This window comes from Dromaius novaehollandiae, chromosome Z (assembly GCF_036370855.1).
Source record: "Dromaius novaehollandiae isolate bDroNov1 chromosome Z, bDroNov1.hap1, whole genome shotgun sequence".
Lineage (NCBI taxonomy): Eukaryota > Metazoa > Chordata > Aves > Casuariiformes > Dromaiidae > Dromaius > Dromaius novaehollandiae.
This window is the reverse complement of record NC_088132.1, coordinates 5,112,504-5,137,454: the sequence shown is the minus strand read 5'-3', so window position 1 is coordinate 5,137,454 and position 24,951 is coordinate 5,112,504. Positions and strand designations below refer to the sequence as shown.

Genomic DNA, 24,951 nt, shown 5'->3' with positions numbered 1-24,951 from the left:
TTTAATGGGAAAAAAATCATGGTGATATTTAAAAGTGAACAACAGGAGTCTACTAAATGTTTCAAATATACTGGATTTTTTAAACTGTTGAGAGGTAGGAACCAATGCAGGAACCCATGAAACTCAGCTGATCTACTTAAACAATTGTCCAATATCCTAAAAATGAATTAACACTTGTGTAATCAGTCACATGAGGTCTCTCATAATATGTATTTTTTTAATAAAGAGTTTAATTTTCTTGGAATCCTTCTCCTAATTTCATATTTAATTGGATTGTAGTTACATACCTTATCATATGCATAGTAAGCCTTTTTCTCTTTTTTATATTAACATATTATGAAAAGCTTAGCACATATTTCATGCTAGAAACCTTGAAATAACAACCTTTGAGAGTATCAATAGACTATAAAATGAACTCTTACAGCTGACCTGAAAAAACAGTATGAAAATGCAGCTCAGCTCACAAATAAATGCTAAAAGCCTCCAATAACTAGTCAGTAGAAGAAAACCAAGTACTAATTTGAAAATTGAAGCAGCACTTCTTAGTTTCCATACAACTGCAAATGCATAATTCTGTGATGTCACTATGCAAAAAGACTTTGTATAGTTAACTGTCTCAGTTGTTCTAGTGGGATGTGGAACATATTTCTGAATTAAACTCGATTTCCATTTAGCTTTGCTAATACAATCCATGTTATGCATTACCAAAGCATGACTGCTGCATCAAATAAGCGTTTACTATTTCATGGCTGGCAGAAGTACATCAGAGCCACACAGGACTTTGCAGTCAGCAAGAAACGACCTATCTTGGTGGGAGGATAAATTGCTGGTGAACCCATAGATGGTAGAGAGTTCTAGCTGAAAAGAAAAGACAAATCCAGAAACATTTGTTTTATGAATCAGCTATTACACTATCGTACATTCTTCTTTAATATTAAGAATTGATTTTTCTTATTCATATTGCTTAGGATTTTAAAAGCCTCATCAATGCTATTGTGGGTTGTAGGGAGAACTGGCAAAAGAACCTTGAAATGAAAGAGCAGAGGCAAACAATAAAAATCAAGTTTTCTTATTGGCTATGATACATGCGTTTGCACTAATATGGTTAGGAAGCAGATGTTCTTGCAGGTAAGATTTTCAGTTCCCATATGTAGGCAAAGTGAGGTATTCAGTACCTTAAGGATAGGGGATATATTAGTACAGAAGCAGAAAAACTAATTTTTACAGTTTGACATAGTTCTACTAGCTTATGGCTTTACAGTAAAAGAACAAGACAGCATACCTAGGTTTTGCCAACCACCTTTCCCCAATTACCTGCTTATGTATCTTCATCCTCAAATAAATCACAGGTTCCCCAAACAGCTAAATAAAATTAATTGAAGACAACACAGAGATTGAGAAAGTTATCTACTGAAGTGGATGTATATATTCCAACATATGTCCTCCAGTTGCTAAAAATAATGGGAAAAAGTTGTTGTGGATACAGTGACTGAAGTCAGCTGTAATTCACTCAGGTCACTGCCATCATTAGAGGATGCTCACTGTAAGAATTCTCTCAGCTGTGTTTAATGAAGTTTTTAGTTTGTAATCAAATTTATGCTACACTACATAGTTTCCATTTTATTTACAGCACTGTTGATTTATTTTCTCCAGCATCCTACTTTACTTTTAAAAAATACATAAGAAGCTTGCTATTAAAGACATATGTACCAAGAAAAGAAGGGGAAAAAAGGAAAAGGGTTCAAAAAGGAAAAGAGTTAAAAGAGAAAAGTGTTAAAAAAAGGAAAATGGCTAAAAGGGAAAATGGAAAATTATAAATGTTTTAAGAACATTTAAGATATAGTATATGACTAGAACAATGTCTACAGTAGTATTTCAAAGTAGCATGTAGACATTATTCTATGCTACTACTGCTAAGTATCTTATTTGCTTTCTAAAAAAAAGAAAACAAAGGAATACTCAGTATAACAATATGCAACAAATGATTTTACTTAGCAAGGACCATACACACAAACTTCATACCTTAATGAAAGTCAGGAGGTGAAAGGGAGGAAGGGGTATCTGTTTCTGTGTGTGCATGTGTATACATACACACATGCACACACACAAATTTTAACATGCAGTTCATTAGCAGCCAAGCAAAAAAAAGCACTACTTCCCAACAAAATCAGAATTAGTTTAACTATTAAAAGTAATCATAGCAGGGAAATGAACTATATAATACAAGTTACTTATAAGGAAGGATAATTGAAATGGAAAACTTAAATTTGTGTTTTTTAAACCCTATATAATAGAAATAAATGAAATGTCTTTTCTAAAAAGCATTTATATGGAAATTAGGTAGATTTTCCTATTTACATTGGACATGAAATGACTATATCAGCTAAATGTCAAAAACTCAAGGTCTTTTAAATAGTCTCTGATTTGCTGTATTGCCCTAAATATTATGCTAAGTATTCAAGAAAAAAGCTTCACAGTCAGGAAAAAGACTGTTTTCTTGATTTCTGTTAAGACACACAAGATGACAGTATAGGACAGCAACAAAATTAATGAACCAACAGCATAAAAACTCTAGTGTGTGTCACTTCCAGGCTTTCTTATAACTAACAATAACATAGTTCAATTGTTTTCTTAAAAGAGAAAAAACACACCCTCTAAGCAATTTAAATTTCTAAAAATTAATCATCCTTTTAACTTTGCAAAGTGAACCATCACTCATTTTAACCTGTACATTTACATTACTATAAGCTGGGCTCCACGGAGAAATAAGCATCTCATATCACATCACAGAATGGTGAAGGCAGTCACACCGCAAAAGACCTCTTCAAAATGGTATTTTTAATGAAGCATATATAAATCAAGATTCTCAAATAGTTAACAAGTTGCTCATAAATAAAATAGCTGGTTAATTTCTAACCGGGGGTTATAAAGAACTTTGTTCTTTTAACCTCTCTTAAAGGCACCAGGCTCCTGGCATAGCTCTATACAATCTGTGACTTCGTGATTCACATAAAGAGATAACCCAGCACAAAGAGACACCGATCTAAGTACAGTGTCAAACCAATCCATTTGTGCAATTCATAGAAGCAGCACGCCAAGGTAAACCATTGACAGTTGTTTTTGTTGAAGTCACAGGTCAGGATACACAATATGTGTTTGAATGAGGAATGTCATAGCCAGTCCAAATATACCTCAGCACTAAAGAGAACTGACATGATGTCTTTTAAAACAAATACTGATAATTTAAAAACAACAGCCTTAGGGCTGTTTTTTTACGTCACCAGCTTTCATTAAAGCCTTAATAGCTCTGGCCCTCATCTCAAGCTCCAGGAGCTCCAGCTGTTGTGCCGATGGCTGAACATCTTCTGATGGAGGAACAGGTAAGGTTGCTGATTTGGGCTCCTTTGGGCTGGATTCTGCCAACCCCAGTATCTCATTCACGCTTTTCTCAATGTCCTTTTGAAGGTCATCTATCTGACCAGCTCCACTTCTGACGGTATTTTCTTGCACATCTGGACACTCTTCTTCATTGCATGGGCCTTCTATGTCACTATCATATGCATCTGCATTGATGCTGAGGACATCACTGTCTTCTCCTTTGCCTGTAACACAAATGCAACAATCATGTAGGGTAGGAAGCCTAACAAAGATTTCCCTTTCACCTTAAAAATTGCTTCTGCTCGAAGTGTTTCTCTACAGATTCAGAGAGTGACAAAAAAAAAAATCTATAAATTGAAGACAACTATTTCCTCTTCTTTCTCCTCCAATTTTTACGGCTGATCTAATTTAGACAAGTTTCAATGCATTTTTATTCCAGTTTAGATGAACATGCAGCATAGCAAAGCAGCAGTGTCTGGAAAATTTATTCCGTCATACGGAATTACATGATCTATTTTCCTAATTAAAATGTCATAAGCTTTTATATCACAAGCCCCTGCAGTGTAAAATAAGAACCGATATGGGGAAACTCTGGGGTTGATTATGGTTTATTAATTTTAAAATAAACTTAATTTTCAAAATGGAATTCAAAAAAGACACTTTAAAACTATTTTCTGTATTTTAAAAGGAGAAGGACACTGTAGCTGAACAGGACACTGAAGACTAATAAGTAACCACCGCCGCCCCCCCGCCCTTTACAGTGCAGTTTTTTAGAGTCTATCACACAAGTGTTTCAGATGTGTTTAGTTCAGGTCAGTAAAACACAAAGTTCTGGCATTGGTTTGGGTTTATGACAAAAATTAGTGCAGTAACATAAGAGCAAAACTCTAACAATCCTTCATAACTGATCTCATAATTTGATTACAGAGACACTACTGTTTTGAACATCTTGGCATCAGAAATTAGTAGTGCTTGGCCAACCTTTACATCTCTGGACAGTTACCAGTAATATTGGTTTGTGCTTAAATGAATAATTCATAGCCAGAGGACAGTAAAGCTACTAGTTTTATAATTGTGCATGGTAGCACCACCATGCAATAGTTAAGGCTGTGTCTCTAGTTCATTAATAATGAGTGTTTAGTGCTACACACCTGTATTTTTGAAATACATGCAATTTCTTACTATGAAGATTCAAGGAAGGTTTACATTCTTATGTGAGCTACTTTTTTTCCATAATGATCCTATATATCAAAGATAGTCTGTATTTAATACATATTTAGACAGTATTGCAAACCTGTTCTCCTTTAAAATTTAATTCTTTTAAAAAAGCAAAAAAAAAAGTCCTTAGTCTTTTGACACCTAATTTTAAAATGCTCCCTTCCCCTGAGCTATTTTTAAGAATTACTAGTTTCCTCCATCCATACCTTAGTTCTGAATCTCACATCTCCAGGGCTAGAAGTATTATTGATTTGCGAGTATCACTCATCAACAACAACAAAAAACCTGATATACTGGAAACCAATGCAGTACTTCCTCTGTGAATTGCTGTTTTTGACAACCAGGCAATCAGTTTTGTTTATGTTCAGACTATAAAAAAAGACATTAATAATGCAGTCTAACACAGCAGGGACCTATGATTTGAATCTCTCTCTCTAATTATCTTCCTATTATGGGCTTTTTTCTCTTGAAGATGTTTATTTTTACTGTTTTATTCTCGCAAAACTTCTGGAAATAATTTTATTACCATTCTTCCAAATAAGAACATTCCCTTGAAGATTTGGGTTTCAGACCGATAGGAGCAATTCTGTCCCCTTCCGTAAAAGGCAAAGGACCTTTGGAATAACATTTTCAGAAGTCTTTGTTTTAAGCTGTTAGTGTTTCAGTGCCTTTGATTATAAAGGACTTCTTCAAAAATGCAGCAAAAAAAAATGGGAGGCATTTCTTGAAAACTTAAGCAAAAACTGAAAAACTCTGCATGCATATAGTGGGTCATAATTTTCTTCTTGATCCTTCTGCAAACTCCTCTCATTCAGTGGAAGTTCTGTGCAAAGATTAGCAGTAGAAGAGCAACTATCAAAATTAAATTTTTCCTTGCTGAAAAATAGTTTAAGCAATAAACCTTAAAAGAAATCAATTTTACTGTTAAGAGAAAAACAAACAGGCTTTAGAAAAAATCCAACTCTCTTTAAAATTCCTAATAGAACTGGTTTTGGTGCAAGTATGCATTTGCTTTTTATTCATAAGCAGAGAAGATGAATCTTTAAAAAAACATAATTTCCTCTGCTTTTATGACAAAACTGTTACCTGATGAGGTGAAAAAAGAAACCAATATTAAATATGAAGATATAAATGCAGTTTTCCTGCCCCCACTCACTCCGCCTCCCCCCCCAAAAATCCCAAAATTTGTTGGTTTATCAGACTACCTGGTCTTCAGAAAGATCAGATTGTCTTTTAGAAACAGCAGTCTTTTTAAACACAACCTCTGGGTTTTTATTTATTCAAGATTAAAGGTTTTTTGACTATGTATACTTAAAAAATATATATATTCAGATCATCATTCCTGATCACAGGCTATATGATTCAGGACAGCATTTAAGTTCCTATTTAAGAATACTGCATGTTATCCAGACTGAGAAGGCTCTCATGATTCAGGATCTTAGATATTCATCAATCATGATTCTCCAACATCAAGTAACAATAGCTAAAGAATATGACAGCAAAAATTAGCTATCATACTGGAATGAATATACGGCACATGAGAAGTACGCTGTTAATGCATGCAGCATGTCCAACATCCTGATAAAGCTGATGAATGTAAGAAAGTGGATTCAATTCAGAAAAATGTAGGATTAGCCACATGGATAAAGTTCACACAGAGTTTTAGACTATGCTTTTTCTAAGACAAATTACATTTTTCAAGTAGTGAAAACTTAAAACCTAAAACAAAAATAATTTTGAAGTTATAGGAAATCATCCTCACAGCACAGCACTCATATGAGATGCACACCTGAGAGTCTTCTTCAATTCTAACTAGTTTTGCTCTGTTCCTACTGTCACAACTTCAAGACTTTTACATCATTTTCACATGCAGTTTTCCCCATTTCTCACACTACCAAATCACCTTTGAACATAATCTTCTCAACGTTATCTTGTAAGAATCAAAGTAGGTGAAAGATCAAAAGAAATAAGATGCAACAGGATTAAAGAATGCAAATTCTTCTGTCTTGCTGCCTGGCATCAGTCAGTGTTTACCTAACACATTGCTCAATTGAACAGCATTTCCCTGGACCAAAAAGAAAGTGTATCAACAAACTGCATTTCAAACTCCAGAAGTTAACTTCTGAGCATATAATCCTAATTCACCACCAAAATGAAACTGAATTCCATTTGGAATTTATCAAATATTAAGGAAAAATATGAATAGATCTTTAGTCATTCATCTCTGCCTGAGAATTTGTATGGGCTAAGAAGCTGGGCAAAACTGGCTTGGTTTCCACTCAGAATTTGAAGCCTCCAAAACAGCATAATATACAGTACTCGTGCAACCACTTTGACATTTGAATGCTATTTAACTAGCTGATGGACTTCATTTTCTTCTTTTGCAGCTGTAATTTTACACAGTAAGAAAAGTCTTGGTTAGGTTCTCATCTCTTTCATTTTGATAATGTGTACTTTTTCCTTCAGCTACAGTTTTGAAATTTGTGAATGTGAAATCGCTTTTGCTTACCTGCTCCTCTCTACCCCTTTTCCTTTCATATCATAGGCTCCAGCTCACAATAAGAATGATTACAGAGTTGTATTTCATAAGTTATACTGATATTCTCAAAATCTTTTTAAAGATAATATCTTGAGAGGAGCTGCTGTTATAGCCCAAAGTCATACTGCGGTTGACAAAGTCATAAAAAAGGACAATGAAGCAATCACCTGGAACAGTTATCAATTTGATAATACAGAAGTGGAAGAGATCCGCAAAAAATCTGTCAGTTCCAATGTCACTCTGTATAGCACAAGAAGAAATACTTAAAGCATCCCTCACAAAGTCATAGCAACCTGTTCCTAACAGTTTTGCTGCTTTTACTATGACTCCTTCCTTCTCCATTTAATCCCCCTCACTAATTACTTCAGAAAAGAAACAGGCTTCACAAGGTTGTTCCAAAATGCACCTTTAACACTGGGTTCTGAACTGTGAAATAGGAATCACAGGAAACAAATAATATCAAATCTTCACAGGAGAGAAATACTATAAGCATATATAAGAATATATTCTATAATATAGGATATATAACTATATTATAAGACTATACAACAAATTAAGAATCTGCAACATTCTCTGATCAGAAAATTTATTTCTGATGTTACTGTGTACAGCTGGTCCAAATGAAAATAAAAAAAGGTAAAAATGGTAAAAATTCTAGTGTCTCATACAAAATAATACTGGCAACTGCTATACAGTGTTCATGTAAGCATAGCACTTGACAGATATTGATGCAGGTTAAACAAGTGGTTTCCTTATACAGCAGGTACTCATATGTATATCACTCATGTATCTGCCTTTGCATTTCTTATTCTGGCAGTCACTGTAGTACCTGAATATCTACCCAAGGCAGTTTTGCATTTAAAAAGAGAAAATAGGCAGTACAAAACTTCCCCCACAGAGATCCAAGGATTTGAGTGTGTACTTTCTGTAGCACTGACTTCAACTAAAATGAGCCAGTCATCTGGAGTAGTGAGTGTTAAGCACCATTCAGATAACCCTTTGCTCTGCACAGTCAAACAAAGCAAAAAAATCACATATCAAGATTTAATGGAATAATTAAATTATAAACAGTGTTTTCCCAGACAATTATTATAATGGAAATATCAAAACAGACTACTGCAGTCTTGTATGATCCTATCAGCACAACGTAAAATTGCCTCTCACAGAACCCAGACAATAGTAATGGCAGCATTAGCAATCACCCATATACTAAGAAACAGAAATGACTGAAGTTCCTCTTTAGCTGAAAAACTAGATATGAGGAGCCAAATGAGACTTGCAAGCCTTCAGTCATGTCCCTCTCCACTATATTCTCTAATTCTGATGCTAAACTAGGAAGCTTTGAAGAGCTTTGCTTCTTAAGGCTACAAAACCGTCCAGGCCCACAGAACTGAGGAGCCAACACTCCTACAATAAACTTTTTCAATGCTCCCTCGCCCTCTTTTGCAGTTGGGCCTGATGGAGAGGCCTGATCAAGAGAGAGGTACTAGCTACTTTGAACTGCCCAGCATGAGGAATACAAAACCTCTATTTCCTCTACTGCATACCTTGTTTTGATTCCTGACCTTCCAGCTTGCTGTCTTCTCTCAGAGACGAAGTAGAGTCTATACTGTTATCCTGTCTGGAAGTAAACAAGAAGACATTTTTGTCTATGTATTTTACAATATAAAGACAACTTTTCAAAGAAGCATTGGCTTTACGTTAAAGAAACTATATGGTGGTAGGCTGAAAAGCAAGCTATCATATGAAAAAAGGTGAAAGGAATTCACATATGGCTATTCTAATCACTTGAGAAAGTTTTTTCCTTTGCTTTCCCTAGTAATATACAAGTAACTTTTCTCACTACACTAGTCTTTCAGAATAATAATCCTCAGTGGCAGCATCTCCCTAATATGAGGAGCTTGAGTCCAAAACTCAAGAATAAATCATCACACAGCTAAATAACTTGAAAAACTATAGTTTCAGGTACTCAGATATTATTTATTCTTTTATTTTGGAGTTAAGTAGCTATTTTCATGAAGGAACTATTATCCCACCACCACCTACCTTTCCTGTAGTAAAATCTCACCTTTTCACAAAGGACTCATTTTTAAAAGCAAACGCTTTTAAACTATTGGGTTGTATTCTGTCCAGTGTTTGTGTTTCTCCATTTTAAAATATGCAATTTTTTCCTTCAGTTTAAGGATTTTTACACTTGACCTTTAAGCTTTCATACACTTTATATACACATTACAAGGAAGAGACACTTCTGTGAAATGTTCGTCTCCCTCCCACATGCACTACATATACAAGCTGTGAAAATATAAATGAGAAATTGTGAAATATACAGGAAGGAAGGAAGGACAGTGTTCACAGAAGGCTCCAGAATCACAAGTGGAGTCTACATGTCATATTTAATGAGCCTTCTGACAGCAGAATGGATGATTTCCTACCTCAGATGTCTGTGTGGTACTGGTTTAATACATACTATATTAATATGGAATCAATGCAACCAACCTACCTGTGGGAGCAAAACAGTACCATAAAAAGGATAGAGATATTTTGATATCAGAGATGTAAGCATAATGACTTTAACAACTTGTTTTCCAGTAATGGCCTGAAAGCTTTCCCTGAAGTTGAATACAGATCTATTGTCCCAAGGTTGTCAAAGTACTTTTGTTTCAGAAGTTCAATGACCATGACAGGAGGGAGAACATTGCAATATTTCTAGCCAGATTGGTTCAGAGAGAGTTACTTTGATGGTTATTTCCTTTTCTATAATAGCAAAGGTTACAAATCAATTGACTGTGTTTCTCCTACATATTTTGTACCCATTGCAACATAAATGCTTATGTAGATGTGCCACAAATGATAATGAGAAAGCGTGGACGTTTTCATGTGGACACTGCATTCGAAAAGAAGTTAAAAGTGTTCTGCATCAGTAGAAAATGCTCACTTGAAGTAGAGAAACCCCAAAAGATATCTACTGCCCACTGCCATTATACTAAACTAGGAATAGATTATTTTCTATGATACATTTTTCTCAGAACATCTCAGTGGTGTGTTTTCCTTTAACTCTGCTTCCCTATTTACTCATCTCAAAGTATTCTCCCAAGCCCAGTTCTGTATAATTTCTGTTGGATATTCCATTCCCAGACAGGGCTGAAAGAGAAGGAGCAGACACAAGCTAGATGTACAAATAGATATATTGAACATGAAGCTGTATATATAGACTAATCTCCTTATAAAAATCACTCAAACTTTGCTTCTTCATGTACAAGAGTTCACTCATCTATCTTCTATTTTAGGCCTCAGTCTTGCACCAAGAAGGCTAGAGGTATTGCAAGATGGATTACAGCCCATACCTGTTAGATGTAGAATAAGCCCATGTAGAACAAGCCCAGGAACTCTACAAATAAATTGGGTCTGCTGTATTTGATGGTTTAAGACACGTTAACCAGGGTCTCAAGCTTCCCTGTATGATCCCCCTGTTGTCATGGGAAAAAAGGAACACGACAATATGACACTACCATGCTCAACTTACTAGGTGGTCCAAGCAAAGGGAAGGGTATCAGGAAATGTTTTGCATTCGTAGACATACACACAGAATTACATTTAACTGAGTCCCATCTCAATTACCACTCTAGTGAGACTGCACAGTCTAGCCTGGGTGAAATGCAAAACTCCCTCCCACTTCTCAGTGTCACGCTCCAGAGAGCACTTGGAAGCGAAGCTGAACTGGTGCTCTGCTCTGAGGGAGCGACAGACACCTGGGTAGCAACATTTCTCCACTAATCTCTATTACTGGGTGGGATTATGTCAGATGCCAGCACAGATTATCAATCAAATCAGTCCACAATACTATCGCAGTACACCTTTCCAGGAATTTCAGGTTTTCGTCTCCTGTCACCTGTAGAGCCACAGCCAAGACTCATCATGCTTAGTTCTTGTTTGCGCTGTCCTTTCCATTAGGTTATGTGACTATGGTTTAATCACCATTAATACAAAGGCCCAGTGAGGAGCAGAAGAGCAATGGCAAGCAAAACAACCCCAGTAACCTAATCAGTGCAAAGACAGCACCCTGACCAAGCTGCTCCTATGGCCAAAGGACAGCAACCAGTCTGCTGTTCACATCTGAAACCTTATGAGACCAGTCAACTGCAGAGGCTTCCCAGACCTCCCTACAGACTGAAGGGGCTTACTGTGCCTGCCTACAGGGGCAAGGGTCTCCTTATAGGATGCTGCAAACAGCATCTGAGAACTGTGTAAAACTTACTATGGGATGTTTTTAAGATTGTGGAAATGTGTGAGACGTGATGAGATATTCAGAGGTACGACCAAAGGCAGGCAAAGGAGATAATAGGGGCCAATTGAGCATAAACAGGTTGCTTGTCAGTACAGTTTTCTGGCCAAACCCTGTGCCTGATCACTGGAGTCTATTCCGTCTTCATATTAAACTGCGCTGCTAACCATTTTTGTGAACGAGTGAGCTCTCTATTCTGTGTGTCTGTGTGTAAGTCTAAGTGCCAGCAACTGGACAGACTGCAGCATGCACACACTTGCTTAGGGAACTTCAATATTGTGCATTGGTGTATATGTAGACGTATGTAATTTGTGAGGGCACTCCAAGCTAGATTAGCCAGCAAGCAGGATAAGAGGTTTGGAAGCCAGTTACCAGAGAGACTGTAAGGTCTGGGTCCAAATTCCAGAGAGACACTAGGGTCTGCAAGTATGCAACTGGAAGGACCATACTTCCAAGCTAGATGCCCAAGAAACCAGGGGACTAAGAATCAGCCACTGGGGACATCATAAGTCTGAACCAGCTAATGGAGAGACCCATTTATCTCTATGCATGTGCATGCAAGGAAGTCCGACTACCAGCAGCTGGAGCAGGGCTCCAAACCTGGTGGGCTCATACCTCCAAGTGCCAGGAAACAGGGAGACTAGGGGATCTGGGATCTGCTACTGGATTGATTAAGAGTCAAAGGCCATAATACACACACACACACACACACAATATAAACAAATGTGTATATAAATATATATACATATATATTTCACAAGTAGTCCTCCATCCTGATCAGCTGGAAAGGAGGAATAGGATGAGGCCATGCATATTGTTAATGTTTCTGCAAGTGCTACTCCTAGCAAGTTAAGTAACTTCTACCATTGTCAGCCATAATTTAGCATACTCAGTCACTCAACTCTTGACCAAGATAAGGTCATGATGCCCCCACAATGCCTACTCATCACTAAGAGCAAAAGGTGTAAGGGCTGCAAGCTCCTGCCTCTCTGTCCTATCCACACACACACACACACACACACACGCACACCCTTCATCCTTTTGAACTGAGTAGTCATCTCAGTGCTTGACAGCAACGTGTTGCTTGGGAAACTAATTTTGTGTCATCAAATAGTTTTCAAGAAGAAAGAAGTCACGAAACTCCAAGTTTCTAATATAAAGTTCTTGCTACCCACAGTCCTGAAGCCAAATTCCACTGAAGAATTATAATCATCCATTTGACAAACTTCAGAGTGACCTCTATGCAGGACCTCTGTGCAGCTTTTTTCAAACACAGACAGTGAAACTAGCTACATCCCTTTTAACAGCTATCAAAAAAAATTATCAACTAAAAATCACACATCAAAACTTCTTGTAAAATCTATCCTTGCTGCTTAGTCAGTATCAACCGCTACACTAAAAACAGGTTCCTATAAAGACTACCTGCTGTCAGCAAAACAATTTTTGAATCCCCAAAATAGTCTTTTACAGAACATTTTACTTTATCAGAATTGGTTGGGTTGGATCAATGGTCAATCTTCTCTACTTAATAGGCAGGTATTTTGCACCATCTTGTGGCCAACCACAAGCACTTCAGTTTACAGTTCAGTTTTGCTCTCAGCTTGTTAACCTTGTTAGTAAGCAACATTTTTTTAAATTTGACACATAGACTTAAGAAAAGGGGGGCATAAATCACATCTTCAATGGGAGCAGAAGATATGCTAATCTAAAACTAAGGTAATGACATAGTGTGCAATATAATATCCTCTTCTTTCATGTCAATGTTGCTTAGTAACTGACCACATTAATTTGGAGCTCCCTCTTTTTATGTCATTAAAAATGATTCCTCCTTTAGAATGACAGCTAAGTTCAAAGCCACTCTTCAAAGAGACAAACTATGATTTTTTTCTTTTTTCTTTTTTTTTTTTTTTTTAAAGAGAAGACAGCCAAGGAATCTGCCGTCAACAGATTTGCAAAGCACATTCTTTTCAGCATAGAGCACCTACCTATTACAGCTTGCTGTATACTGGAATTTGCACAGCTATGGAAACAATCAGGGTCAAGGGTCAGTTCGTACCACAGTTCTAGCAGATTATGCACAGTGCAATAAGATATCAGCACAGGTTAGAGAAAAAGGATACTGGCTGGAGCTGTGGACAGCTACGGACTGAGATTTCAAGCTGCAGCAGTAGCTAGGGCTGAAGACCAAACCAGAAGGAAAAGATCTGCAGCAGAAACAAAGGTTATGAATTACTGGACTAGAAGACAGGCTGACAATATGAGATACAATCACAAGGCACTAGATTAGAAAAATGGACTCTATCCAGCTCCAAAGCTGTTTGTTTTGGGGAAATTCCAACCTACAGATCAAGCCTCATCAAGGCTTGATTGAATTAACCTTAAAACATAAGTCACTCACCTATACTAAAGTTTAAGGCCTGACACTTCTTACAGGACTTTTAATGGTCACTAAGAAACATCCACCTAAACTCTGAAATGAGGCCTGAGATCAGCACCTCTGCTCCTCTGACGTAAAGAAGATGTACACTCCTGAGGTAAAACTTCAGATGGGGAGGGGAAGAGGGAGGGAGGAACAGAGTACCTTATGAAGTACTGCCCCTCAGGAAAAAGTATTCCAAATGACAGATGCTAATCAAACAGTTTAATGTGCTAAGAAAAGTCCTTCAGTCCCATGACAAGTGCAGTACAAGACCACTATCAGAAAAGAAGACAGTGAAAAGATGCCAAGTGCTAATATTCAGTGATCCACGTGTCCTGTTCTTCCAGTGACTCCAAATGGTAGAGATAACCAAATTGTCCTAGACTAGTCAAACATCAGATGGCAATTGCAAGCTTCAGATCAGTTCAGTATCTAGAAGCAAAGTATGTTGAAATAAGGAAAACATTTAGACTGATAACCTTGCTAAAGCAAACCAAGCCCAAATTGTGCTCATGACAACAAAGTTGCAAAAAGTCTCCAAAACTCTTCCAACTGTGAATATTAAACTGAAAGTTTTGCCATGTTGAAATCATAAGCATATGAAACTTCAGAGCAAAAGATAATTTGCTCACATTACACACATGAACGTATGATCTCCATAAACTATATCTGGTATTTTTGTTCTTTTACTACATGTTCTATTACTACAGCCAGTAATACATTTTCAGTCCTTCTATCAGAGGATATTTAAAGATACAGTTCAGGGAATGGGAAAGAAGTAGCTTAAGAACCTGCTTACACCTCTGAAATGAGATGGGAAGAATATATAGCTCATTTTGAAGGATGTTAATTGGCTAAATCCTTTCAATTAACAGTCTGTCATTTAATTGAAAAGCTTGGTCTACAGCAATTCTCTTGACTTAGCAGTACTCCATTGCAGAATGGCAAGACAGAGACAAATAATAGTAAAGATTTGAGAACTGCATACTTAAGCTACTCAGAGTTCTCAAGTAATGGAAGACATCTACTGTAACAGCAATTTTCAGCTTTTGGCAAACATAGGTCCTGATGCTTCTGTCCTTCCGCACAATTATTTCAGAATTTCTAGAATCACTTCGATTTTCGACTTTGAATATGTCAATGACAAAATAACAGAACAACTGTTTCACATGCTGATAGAAACAGCTGAAGCTTTTTACGGAGCTGAACTTGAAGAAAAACCTCAGGACCTCTGGTTGTACCAACAGAACGAGGACTTTCATATATGTATCAGAAAAATGAAGGTTAAAACTGCAATTACAGATGTGATGCTGTGTAAGGGCCTTGGATTAAGATCTGAGTTTTGCAACTTGGAACTCTCTCCGTACCTGGAGAAGCTTCTCTAAATCCCTGCTACTTTTAGTCACACAGATGCAGTTAGACTTAAGCTGGTCTTTGAAGACAGACGTGTATTTGCATATTTTGGGAAAATAAAAAGCACAGTATGAACAATACACTCTTCCAGGAAAGCCTGTGCATTTGGATATAATTTGAATTTCCTCAGATGTGTTGGTTTAAGCCTTCTGGATCTCTATTGATAAATGGGTATTGTTGAAGCTTGTCAGTACTTTTTAAACCAGAACTGGGATCAAAGAAACAAATCAAGCTGATTTTCCCAACAAGCTAATAAATCTGACTAGATTGTCACATTTACATGTTCATCCAAACAAACAAGACAAATAGGATTTAAAACAAAAAAACCGTCCAATGTTGTATCATTGATATAATCCAGAAAAATGTAGCACTTTACAAGAAATAAAACACTGACATAAACTATACTGAATCTTCATTGAGAGTATAAACAAAGGAATTGCCGTTTTTCTTTCTGAAAAGCCTTTTTTCTTCCTAGGACAGACAAATTTGCCCATTTAAACTCAATTACAATTAAAAAGCTATTAATGATCATAACCAACATAAGTTTACTTCAGTCAGACTTTTTGCTGCTTCTTCACTGTTGCATCTTCATCTTCTCTGCTACTGACTTGTTGCTGCTCTGGCTGAAACAGTTTTCTGAAGTTTTTCAAAGTTACATTTATATTCATTCACATATAGGTTGCAAAAAAAAAAAAAAAATCTCAATTCCTAAGGATAGAACTAAGTAGTGAAAAAGACTTGTGACATTTTACTGCTGTAGAAGCATAATATCAATCTACTTGCTGAGCAAGAGCTTAATCATAAATAAAAACCTTAACATCTCTCATTTTACTTATTTTTGCTCTATTTCTCTACCTTCCTAACAGCTTTCCCTTCTCAGTTCTTGTTAAAGCTAACACATGGTTGAACCTAAGGGCCAAAAGACTCTTGTGTTCAGGGATAACACTCCCTTGTGAAACATATTATTTAAGTCTCACTCTATTAAAAGGAGAAAGATAAACATACCACAGTTACTACAACAAAATATCATGCCTCAGCAGTCTGGAGGCATCTGAAATATCAAAGTCTTCTAACAGTACTGAGAGGGAGTTACAAGAAACAGAGACATCTCAACCATTTTCTGTTCTTTAAGGGAAGGAACAGCAATCTGTTCTCTGTACTTTCAATCAGATACTCAGTTTCTTTTTCTTCTTTAACACTTTCTTCTTGATTTTGCTATCATCACTGCTCACTTCTTTTTCATCAGCTAAGTGACCTAGCTATGCCAGTTTCTGCTAACTGCAGCAAAGATTGAAGAAGCTGACCAGTTTTAATTCCGCTGTACTTCTACACAGCTATGCGTAGAAGGTTTTCTGTACAATAGTAAGGATGGTAAACTCAATTCGCAATTTAGATCCTATAGATGTTCAAGTTTCCTACTTGCCATGGGCAAGTGGCACAGGATTGTTCAGTGCCTTCAAATATCCATTAGTTAAAAATTATAATTCTATTTTTTTCTTTCTTTCTGTCATGTTTTATTCATTAAGTGACAATAATTTCCACCTTTCAGTTTTTTCCCAGCTCCAGCTTACTTTATTTGCACATAAATAAAATTTTATTCAATCTTCTGTAGCTAGAGATCTTAACTAAATGTTCTGAACAGTAGTTGTGAAACCCCTTGGGAACATGGAACTACCTTCCTGAAATCTTGTAGCACTGAATCAGCTATTCCTCTCTGGGACAGAGATTATTTGAATTAGGCCTCAATAAAAAAAATCTCAGAATTTCTCCAGACATCAAAATTCTGTGTCATTTTTCACGGTTTCCTTAGCCAAAAACACCACTCTATTTAAAAGTTCACTGGCAAAACATCAGTCACTGGCAAAGAAACTTTACAGAAAGCGACCTGATATTTAGTAAATTAAAAAAAAAAAACACCCAATGTTATAAGTGTTCAGCAGAGGGTAAAGACCAAGAGACTAAATTAGTCCACATAAATGGGTCTAAATGGCACCATTCACAGACCTTGTAAGAAACAGGTAGCAAAGCAGATAATATAGTCACAAAGCAGGTCCCAATGGAAACCTAGAAGAAGCAGTGACAGAAGGTACTAAAACTGCATCACATATGAAAAACCTGAAACATCACATATCTTAGTATCTCATAGAGCCTTTGTGCTTTTAAGAACCTAATGTATGACAAGACGAGATCAAAGAAAATGACTTTAATAACTTCATAACCTCTTTAGGCCAAAGACAGGATCAGAAACTAGGTCTCTTGAATCAAAATACTGACCAGAAAGTGAAGTTTGGATTACTGTCATCACCCTTCCCATCTCTCTATTTCAACTTTGTAAATCTAGATAAACTAGCCAAATCAGCAACTAAAAGGCACCTTAATCAGCCCAAACCTCATGTAAGTCAACTGCCTCTCACAGTGATTATTTAGTCTATGCACTGGATCTGTGGACCAGCTGTAACTGAGTCAGCATCCAAGAAAGCAAAATTACGGCATTCATACAGGCTTGTTATTTTGTAAGAACAGGACTGGACTCATAATAGTTGAAATATTATTTAATATAATTATCAGTGACTGATGACTATTAACTTTATTTCTCTCCTGAACTACTTTCCTAGAAACTGCCAGACAGGGTTTACCCCTTCTAAAAAGAATTGATTCAGTAACATACTACACAAGACTTTTGTCTTTAAAAGACAGAACTAAAATACAAGTATGTTAAGAAGTGTTGGTATTTTTTAAAATTGGCAGATGCCAGCCTAGGAATAAGCAACCAGAAACCTCTGCTTGAAAGCCTAAACCTTATATAAGGACCACAGCAGAGATCATGGGATCAGGTGAGTGACGGCGCTGCTTCAAATGGGACAGGAACCAAGGACCACAAAGGAGGGAAAGGAAGAGATGTCTCAGCCAAACTGAAAGTACTTTTACTACTGTTCATTGACCTAAGTGTAAAGGGGTTGTTCAATCTACTTTAGCCCAGTGAAAGAGGGTTAAACTAAACCAAATTACAACACTTTTGCTGCAGGCTAAGGGTGTGCATGTTTGATTTGTACTACAACTCAACTGATAGGCAATAATGACACTGCAAAACTCATTTATGTGCCTAAGACAAATTTGATGTTTTAGAGTAACACAGCTGTGTTTTTAAGTTTAATCCTTTCTAGCAATAACAAATCATTGCCATTCTACTGGATTAATCACATAATCAGGGATATAGTGATGGGGTCTTTCGGTGTTACATTTGATCATTTCTCATGAGAAATTTCAGTATCATTCAGTTTTTCTAAATTAAATTTCAAAGTGCTTTCTTTTACTCACTGACTGACTGATTCACCTCCAGTCTTGTCTCCTCCATCTGCATCCTCATCAGTATCAGAATCAGCTCCATTCTTGCCTATACAATTTCAAACATATGAAAATTTAACCAGGTAATAGACTTAACACTACATAGTCAGTCTTATTTTTGATGATTAATTCTGCTTGAGATTAGGAGAATTTTTTCCCATCTGAAAGAGATGTTCTAAAATTTGACTAACCCAGACACAAAAAGCGATTTCTAAAATAGCTGCTTGCCACAAGCTAAGATTAGTTTATAGCATTTTTCTGTTACATTAAATCACTTAATAACAGAGAACTGCTGTTGATACTACAGTACTACACTCACTAAAGTAAAGCACAGGAGGCATGAAAGACTAACAGAAGATGCTCTGCCAAATTGAAATTCCAAAGCACTCCACTGAATTGACAAGACAGCAATACTATTACAGAAATTAGCCCTTAAGTATCAACAGTAAATTCAATAAGATATTGAAAAGCTGGAATGCCATATCCTAAACAAGGTAGGCAAAAGCAGTCCTACTTTTTTTCATTTTTAGGCACCACTGTACACCAGAGAAGAAAAGTTTTATTTATACCTTCGAGAATCTTCAACAGTTTTTTTTCAGATAACAGCTCCAACTGCTCCAAGCAAAGCCTTTTAATTTCCTCCATGGAACAGTTCTAAGAAGAGAGATAAGAGACCACTAGCTACTAAAAATTTCTTATGAATGATAATAAGCTCTCATGAATGATAATAAGCTCTCCAATCCAATCCCACTATAGGAAAAGCTAACAAGTCCCTTCTCTATTCTGACTCGCATTGATGCAATTACTGAAAAACCCCAGGTAGTTGTTTCAATTGTAACAACCACCAAAAATAATGCTTTTGAAAAATTAAGCAATAAACAGTATCAGTTACTTGACCTATGGCTGAGAATTTTCACTGTGGCTGCAACACTGAGCAGCAGAAATACTGAGGCATAGCAGTGAAGCATGAAACAGTAAACCAACTGTGGCCCAGATTACTCCTAACTTTCTATCACTAGGGAGCAGCCAAGTCTGTATAGACCTGGGCCAGTCGCTGAATCCAAGTTCAGGAACTGACACAAACACTGCTAATGACAAAACACCAACAGGAAACATGAGAAATATGTAAATTGTGATCCATTTCTCAGGCTTCATATATAACTTTCTTGTGCTTCATGCATAACATATAAGCCTCGTAACCGATGTATAAAACACTGCCATAAAGTGCACAGGTCTTCCAGTTAACCTTGTATTTTTTTATTTGTTATCTTTTTGAACATCATCCAGTTCTGTCAAAGTCTAGATAGAGTCCTCTTCATCAAGTGACAGCTTCACACTTCTAAACGAACTATGATACCATGTACAGGTACCCAAATTAGTAAGTACTGAGCATATTGTAACATTGATGCTACTGTAAGTTTGGTGCTATACCACAAAGCTCTTCACTTCCAACTCAGTAATACCTTTGCCTCTAACCACTCAGACCTCTCTTCTTCTCTCAGAGATGAAAAATAGATGAGACTGCATGCAATTCATTAACAGCTTACAGTGAATAAGTACTGCCTCAGTTATATCAACAATATGACTCTCAGATCAAGACAAACATTGAAAAACAAGCAGATCAAACATTTCACCTGCAGCCTTTTCTTCTGTATAGACTGCTAACCTACTTTCTTTACTGAGTCCTCTAGTTCACAAGATTCAGAAAGTGTATGTTCTAAGCCAGTAAATCTCTAAAGACAGCACTAATAAAGTCCACAAAAGTTACAGCTTCCAAGAACTATCTATCCAGGAGGGCTTTGCTTTAATAACATAAAAAGAAATTCAGCTGACACAAATATAAGTCAAACTTTTAATAACAATTAGCATATTTAATACTGAATATCACAACTGAATTCACTATTCATGCAGTTATGAAGCTCCTTTTCAATAGGACTAACCAATACTTATGGAGAGTGTAAAAATAAACAGCTTGCAATTCAGCAACAGCTGAACAACAGAAAAAGGAATAAGTTAGAACTATACCAAATCTCAAAAATGTCCCACTTTCAAACTTTACATAACCTTGATTTAAGAAATACACAGGCAGGTTTTTAGTTGGAAGCCCTCTAGACTTAAAAGAGAAACAGAGTTTATTACAAAAGCATTCAAGCTGTAAAATCAGTATAAAAAGCAAATATATATTAGTACCTTTAAAATATCTGGCAGCATCTTCTGCAATTTCTTCTCTCCTATGACACAGAAACACTGTTGAAGCATTTCTTTTTTGTCTGTGATGTAGAAACTGACTGGTTTGAGTGACACACTGAGATCTAATCCACCTTCCTCTATATCACTGGCTTGTTCAACTTCTTCATCTTTATCTCCGGATGGTACATTGCATTTTGCTTCCTAAAATTGAGTGGGAAAATACAATTTCCATGTTTTCCAGTGAACTAGAAAAGAAGAAAACTTACAGCTTCATTTATGCTAGCAATAGTTCTTCCTTCAGAACATTTTAGAATTGCAAGTCACCTACAAGCTTCCAAATACTGTTTTAGTTTGCAAAGTAACTGCATTGGGGAAGTTATATACTGAAACCAACTCTATGCAAGAGAAACTCTTACAACCTTTTAAGAAGCAAGAATTACTTTTCAGTATTAATGAGAATATATTATCTGCAAATGAAATTGATTCATCTAGTTGCTGCTTCTATTTACACTTCACAGAACAAGAAATCTCTCTCCAGTTTTTTTGCATAGTTAAAGCATTAATATGATAACTTAAAATTATCCTGCTAAAATGGAGATATGCAAACAATACCCTGAGTGGGACAGTTTTCTGAAAAAAGTGGGCTTCGTACGAGAAAGTTCTATCAGTGGAAGATATATACAGTTAACAGACAGGGACACATTTTAAAGATGTTGAGATTCACTCAGGAATTGGATTCATGTAGCCTGCTGTGTACCTGAGAGCCAAAACTTCCTAGAATACACCCACAGTTCTGAAAAATGGGCCTCATGATTCAGGCCACCTCTAAGCTTGTGTCTCATGTCACTTTTCCCAGGGAGAACACATACAAGTTTTCCCTTGACGTGTATGAAGACCATCACACTGCTTCTCTTCCTTGTCATAGCTCTTTGCCTGCCTCTGCTATGCATCTGTCTCTAGCCAGTCAGAACCATCTCTTCTATCCCGCTTCACGTAGACGGGTATTGACTAGACGTAACTAGCCCTGTGTTTGTGCCACTAAAACGCAAGCGTAAAACACACATAATACAGGCCCGAACAGAAAGCAATGGCAATGAGCCAGGCGAGGAAAGGGAGCAGGCCCCTGCAACCCAACCTTCCCCATGGGCAGAGAAGACAGCGCCAGGCCTCACGCACCGGGGGCGCCACGGGAGGCGGGCAAAGCCCGAGTCCTGCCGCGAGAAGGACCTCACCGCCCCCTCGCTCCAACTCCGACACGGCGGGGAGAAGACACCAGCCACCCTGCCGGAGGCAGCCGCCCGCCAGCCCGTTCTCCCAGAGTTACCTCCGGGACACCATGGCTAGACTCCGTGCTCCGCCGCTTCCTCTCGCTGCCAGTCGGCCCCGAGGCTCCCTCCGGGCAAGCAGAACGAGAGCGGCGCCGCTTCTTCTCCTTTGAGGACTTCCGGCCCGGCATCGCCCTGCCGGGCCCCGGCCGGCCGCGGCCGTTAGCGCCGCACCCCTTACCCCAACGGTCACATGCGAGCCCGCCGCGGAGCCGCGGCGCGAAGACACTCCCTCCGCACAGAGCGGACCCCCCCGCCCGGCAAAGCGTGCTTCCGGCAGAGACGCGATAGGCCGCCTTCCTGGACGTCAGCGCCCTTCCGGAGGGCGGAGACCGCACGCTGGGGTGGGCGGGGCTCCCCGCGGAGCTGGCCCCGCCCCCGAGGCCTCCGCGCCCTGAGGCGGAGCGCGTGCGTGGAGCCGTTGGGAACGTTCCCGGCGCGGGGGTGAGGCGGCGGCGCAGCAGCCCGCGCCTGAGGGTGGGCAGCGGATGTCCTCCCGCGCCTTGGCCCGCTCCCCGCAGTGGAGTTCGGCTCCCTTCCCTTGAGCGCTCGTGCTGGGAGAAAGGGGAGACGGCTGTTGCCCTGCTCACAGGGACAGCAGGGTACTTCTGCTGTTCCTGTGCCTCTGCGGACCCCCCACGTGCATGTGTCAAACTCTCCCAGGCCCCAGCATCCTACATGTTGAGTTGCTGCTGTTGCAGTAATTGGCCCCTGCCTTTGCTTTTCTTTGTTCTGCATTTATGGGATTGGAGTGGTCTGGCTTTTTCAGTGTCATTATACATTTTTTCAGATGGCAAGGTGAAAATAGAACTGGTTTTGAGGTGTTGGCAAATCACTTGTGCATGTATGCCTGATTTCTCCACAATGACTATTTAACCCTGACTGTTTTTTCCCGTCTTTTAGCCTGTTACTAATCAGCATGCAGACCTTTTCCTTAGCAGCTTTTAGAAACTGAGGAGCCTGTTGGAAGTCTTTTAGAAATCCAAGTAGATGTCATCAAGTCTAAAGCAAATCCAAGCAGCCAAATTACATGGTTTGTGTACTCATGTCACCTGCAAAAAATCTGAATAGATTTGTGAAATGTCCTGTCTACAAAAGCCCAACTTTCATATATTTCTCCATGTTTACTGCATCTGGTCTTTTCTATAGTCCATACAGTCTGCCCACCAGATCATCTGATTTAGCTATTGTTCCATGGATTCAACTTGCAGGCCTTTTCAAAAATGTGTGTTACAGCTTGCTGTTCCCAAGCCTCTGGTGTGAAGTTTTAAGCAATAGGTGGCATGTCACAATTAACACCTTATCTTCTTTATATCTGAGTTCTTCAGAGCTCTTAGGCCCTCTGAGAATCATCTGCCCCAGAAATTTCTCACTGACTGTCGCTAACTTCTACTGAGACTTCAGTTTGAGACAGATTAGTCTGTACTGATAGGTTAATCTGGTTGGACATAGATCTTCATACTGATGATCATAAAACATTAGCCTTAGCATACTCAAAGATAGTGGAAGTGGAGATTTCAGTAAAGTAATCAGGAGATATAGAAGAGGGACATACCAGTTTGAAATAAAAATGGCATGTTTTCAGCATCTAAATGGAAAATAAAAGGTTAAACAGTTTTTTTTTTTTTTTTTGTCTGTGATGTAAAAGTGAACTGGTTTGAGTGATTCACTGAGATCTAATCCACCTTTCTCTGTATCACTGGGTTGTTCAGCTTCTTCCTTTTTCTCTTGGATGTTTAGGAATCCAAACAAGGGAGAGTATTTGACTTTTAAAGATAAATCAGAAATAATCAAATATATAATAACTGTCTGAGCTGCTATTATATACAAAACCTGCACCTTTATTTATGTGGAACATGATTTCAATGAATATGGCATCTACTCACACACAGTAAGGAAGCTACCTATGTGTTTTGATAAGGCTATTGCTAACAATACTGGCATTTAAGGAGTCATGATTAGGCTTCAGAATTAACCATCAAAAAAGGAGTAGTTCATACTTCACACTATTGTTTCCATCTCTTTGATACAGATCAATAGTGACTTGGTCCACATTTGCAAACTCATCTTTGCAACCAGAAAGGCTGGAAAAAAAAATTCCCACCTAAGTGGAGTGCTTAATCTCTACAGTGAATAAACGCAGGAAGAATATGGATTCTGAAAATGCCCAAAAATTCCTTTAGGTTGGTTAACAGTACCATATGGTACCTTGTTGATGAACATTTAATTTTACACTCTATTCAGAACACATTTTGAAACGTCAAAATCTGTGGGATTTTGTCTGTGGGAAACGTCTACCATACCTACATTTTGGATTTGTTGATAGGGAAAAAAAAAGTGATAGTAAATGATCAGAGTACATAGTAATAAATCAGGTAATTCAGCTAAGACAGACTAACTAAATATTTTTGATGAAAAAAATCACACAGTTGGAATCAGTAGGCTATACATTTTCCCAAAGTATTTACAATTAGCTCTTCAGTACTATTCTGCAGTATTATTCTTCTGTAGCAGATTATTTAGCATGTCATGTTATACAGAAGACATTGCATCCTGAAATCATGAACATGTAGTTCTACATTCATTTAATACATCTTCAGACTCAAGGTCAGTCTTTTTCTCTCTGCAACCTGAACATTACTCAGTGGGGTTTTTTTTATGTGTGGCTGAGATTAGGCCCAGAGGAGGGTAAAGCTTATCATAATAATCATTTTGTAAAGTCTGTTCATTTACATGCCTCAAGTTCTGCGATTACAGTCTCCATATGTCTTAGCAAATACAACTAGAGAGAAAGGCAACTGGAGCTGATCTGAGTTTTTGACTCCTCATTCTGTTCCGTAGT

The 24,951-nt window shown here is 37.9% G+C and overlaps 1 protein-coding gene across 1 annotated transcript; it reads right to left on the bottom strand.

Moving 5' to 3' along the window:
- Positions 1-1,053: 1,053 nt before the first annotated feature.
- Positions 1,054-22,435, bottom strand: CAAP1 (caspase activity and apoptosis inhibitor 1). The gene is made up of 6 exons (XM_026115792.2): positions 22,109-22,435; positions 20,785-20,985; positions 19,164-19,248; positions 18,568-18,643; positions 8,683-8,756; positions 1,054-3,602 (listed from the first exon to the last, which is right to left on the bottom strand). The coding sequence occupies exons 1-6, from the start codon at positions 22,238-22,240 to the stop codon at positions 3,259-3,261; spliced, it is 912 nt and encodes a 303-aa protein (XP_025971577.1). The 5' UTR covers positions 22,241-22,435; the 3' UTR covers positions 1,054-3,258.
- Between the last annotated feature and the right edge of the window lie 2,516 nt (positions 22,436-24,951).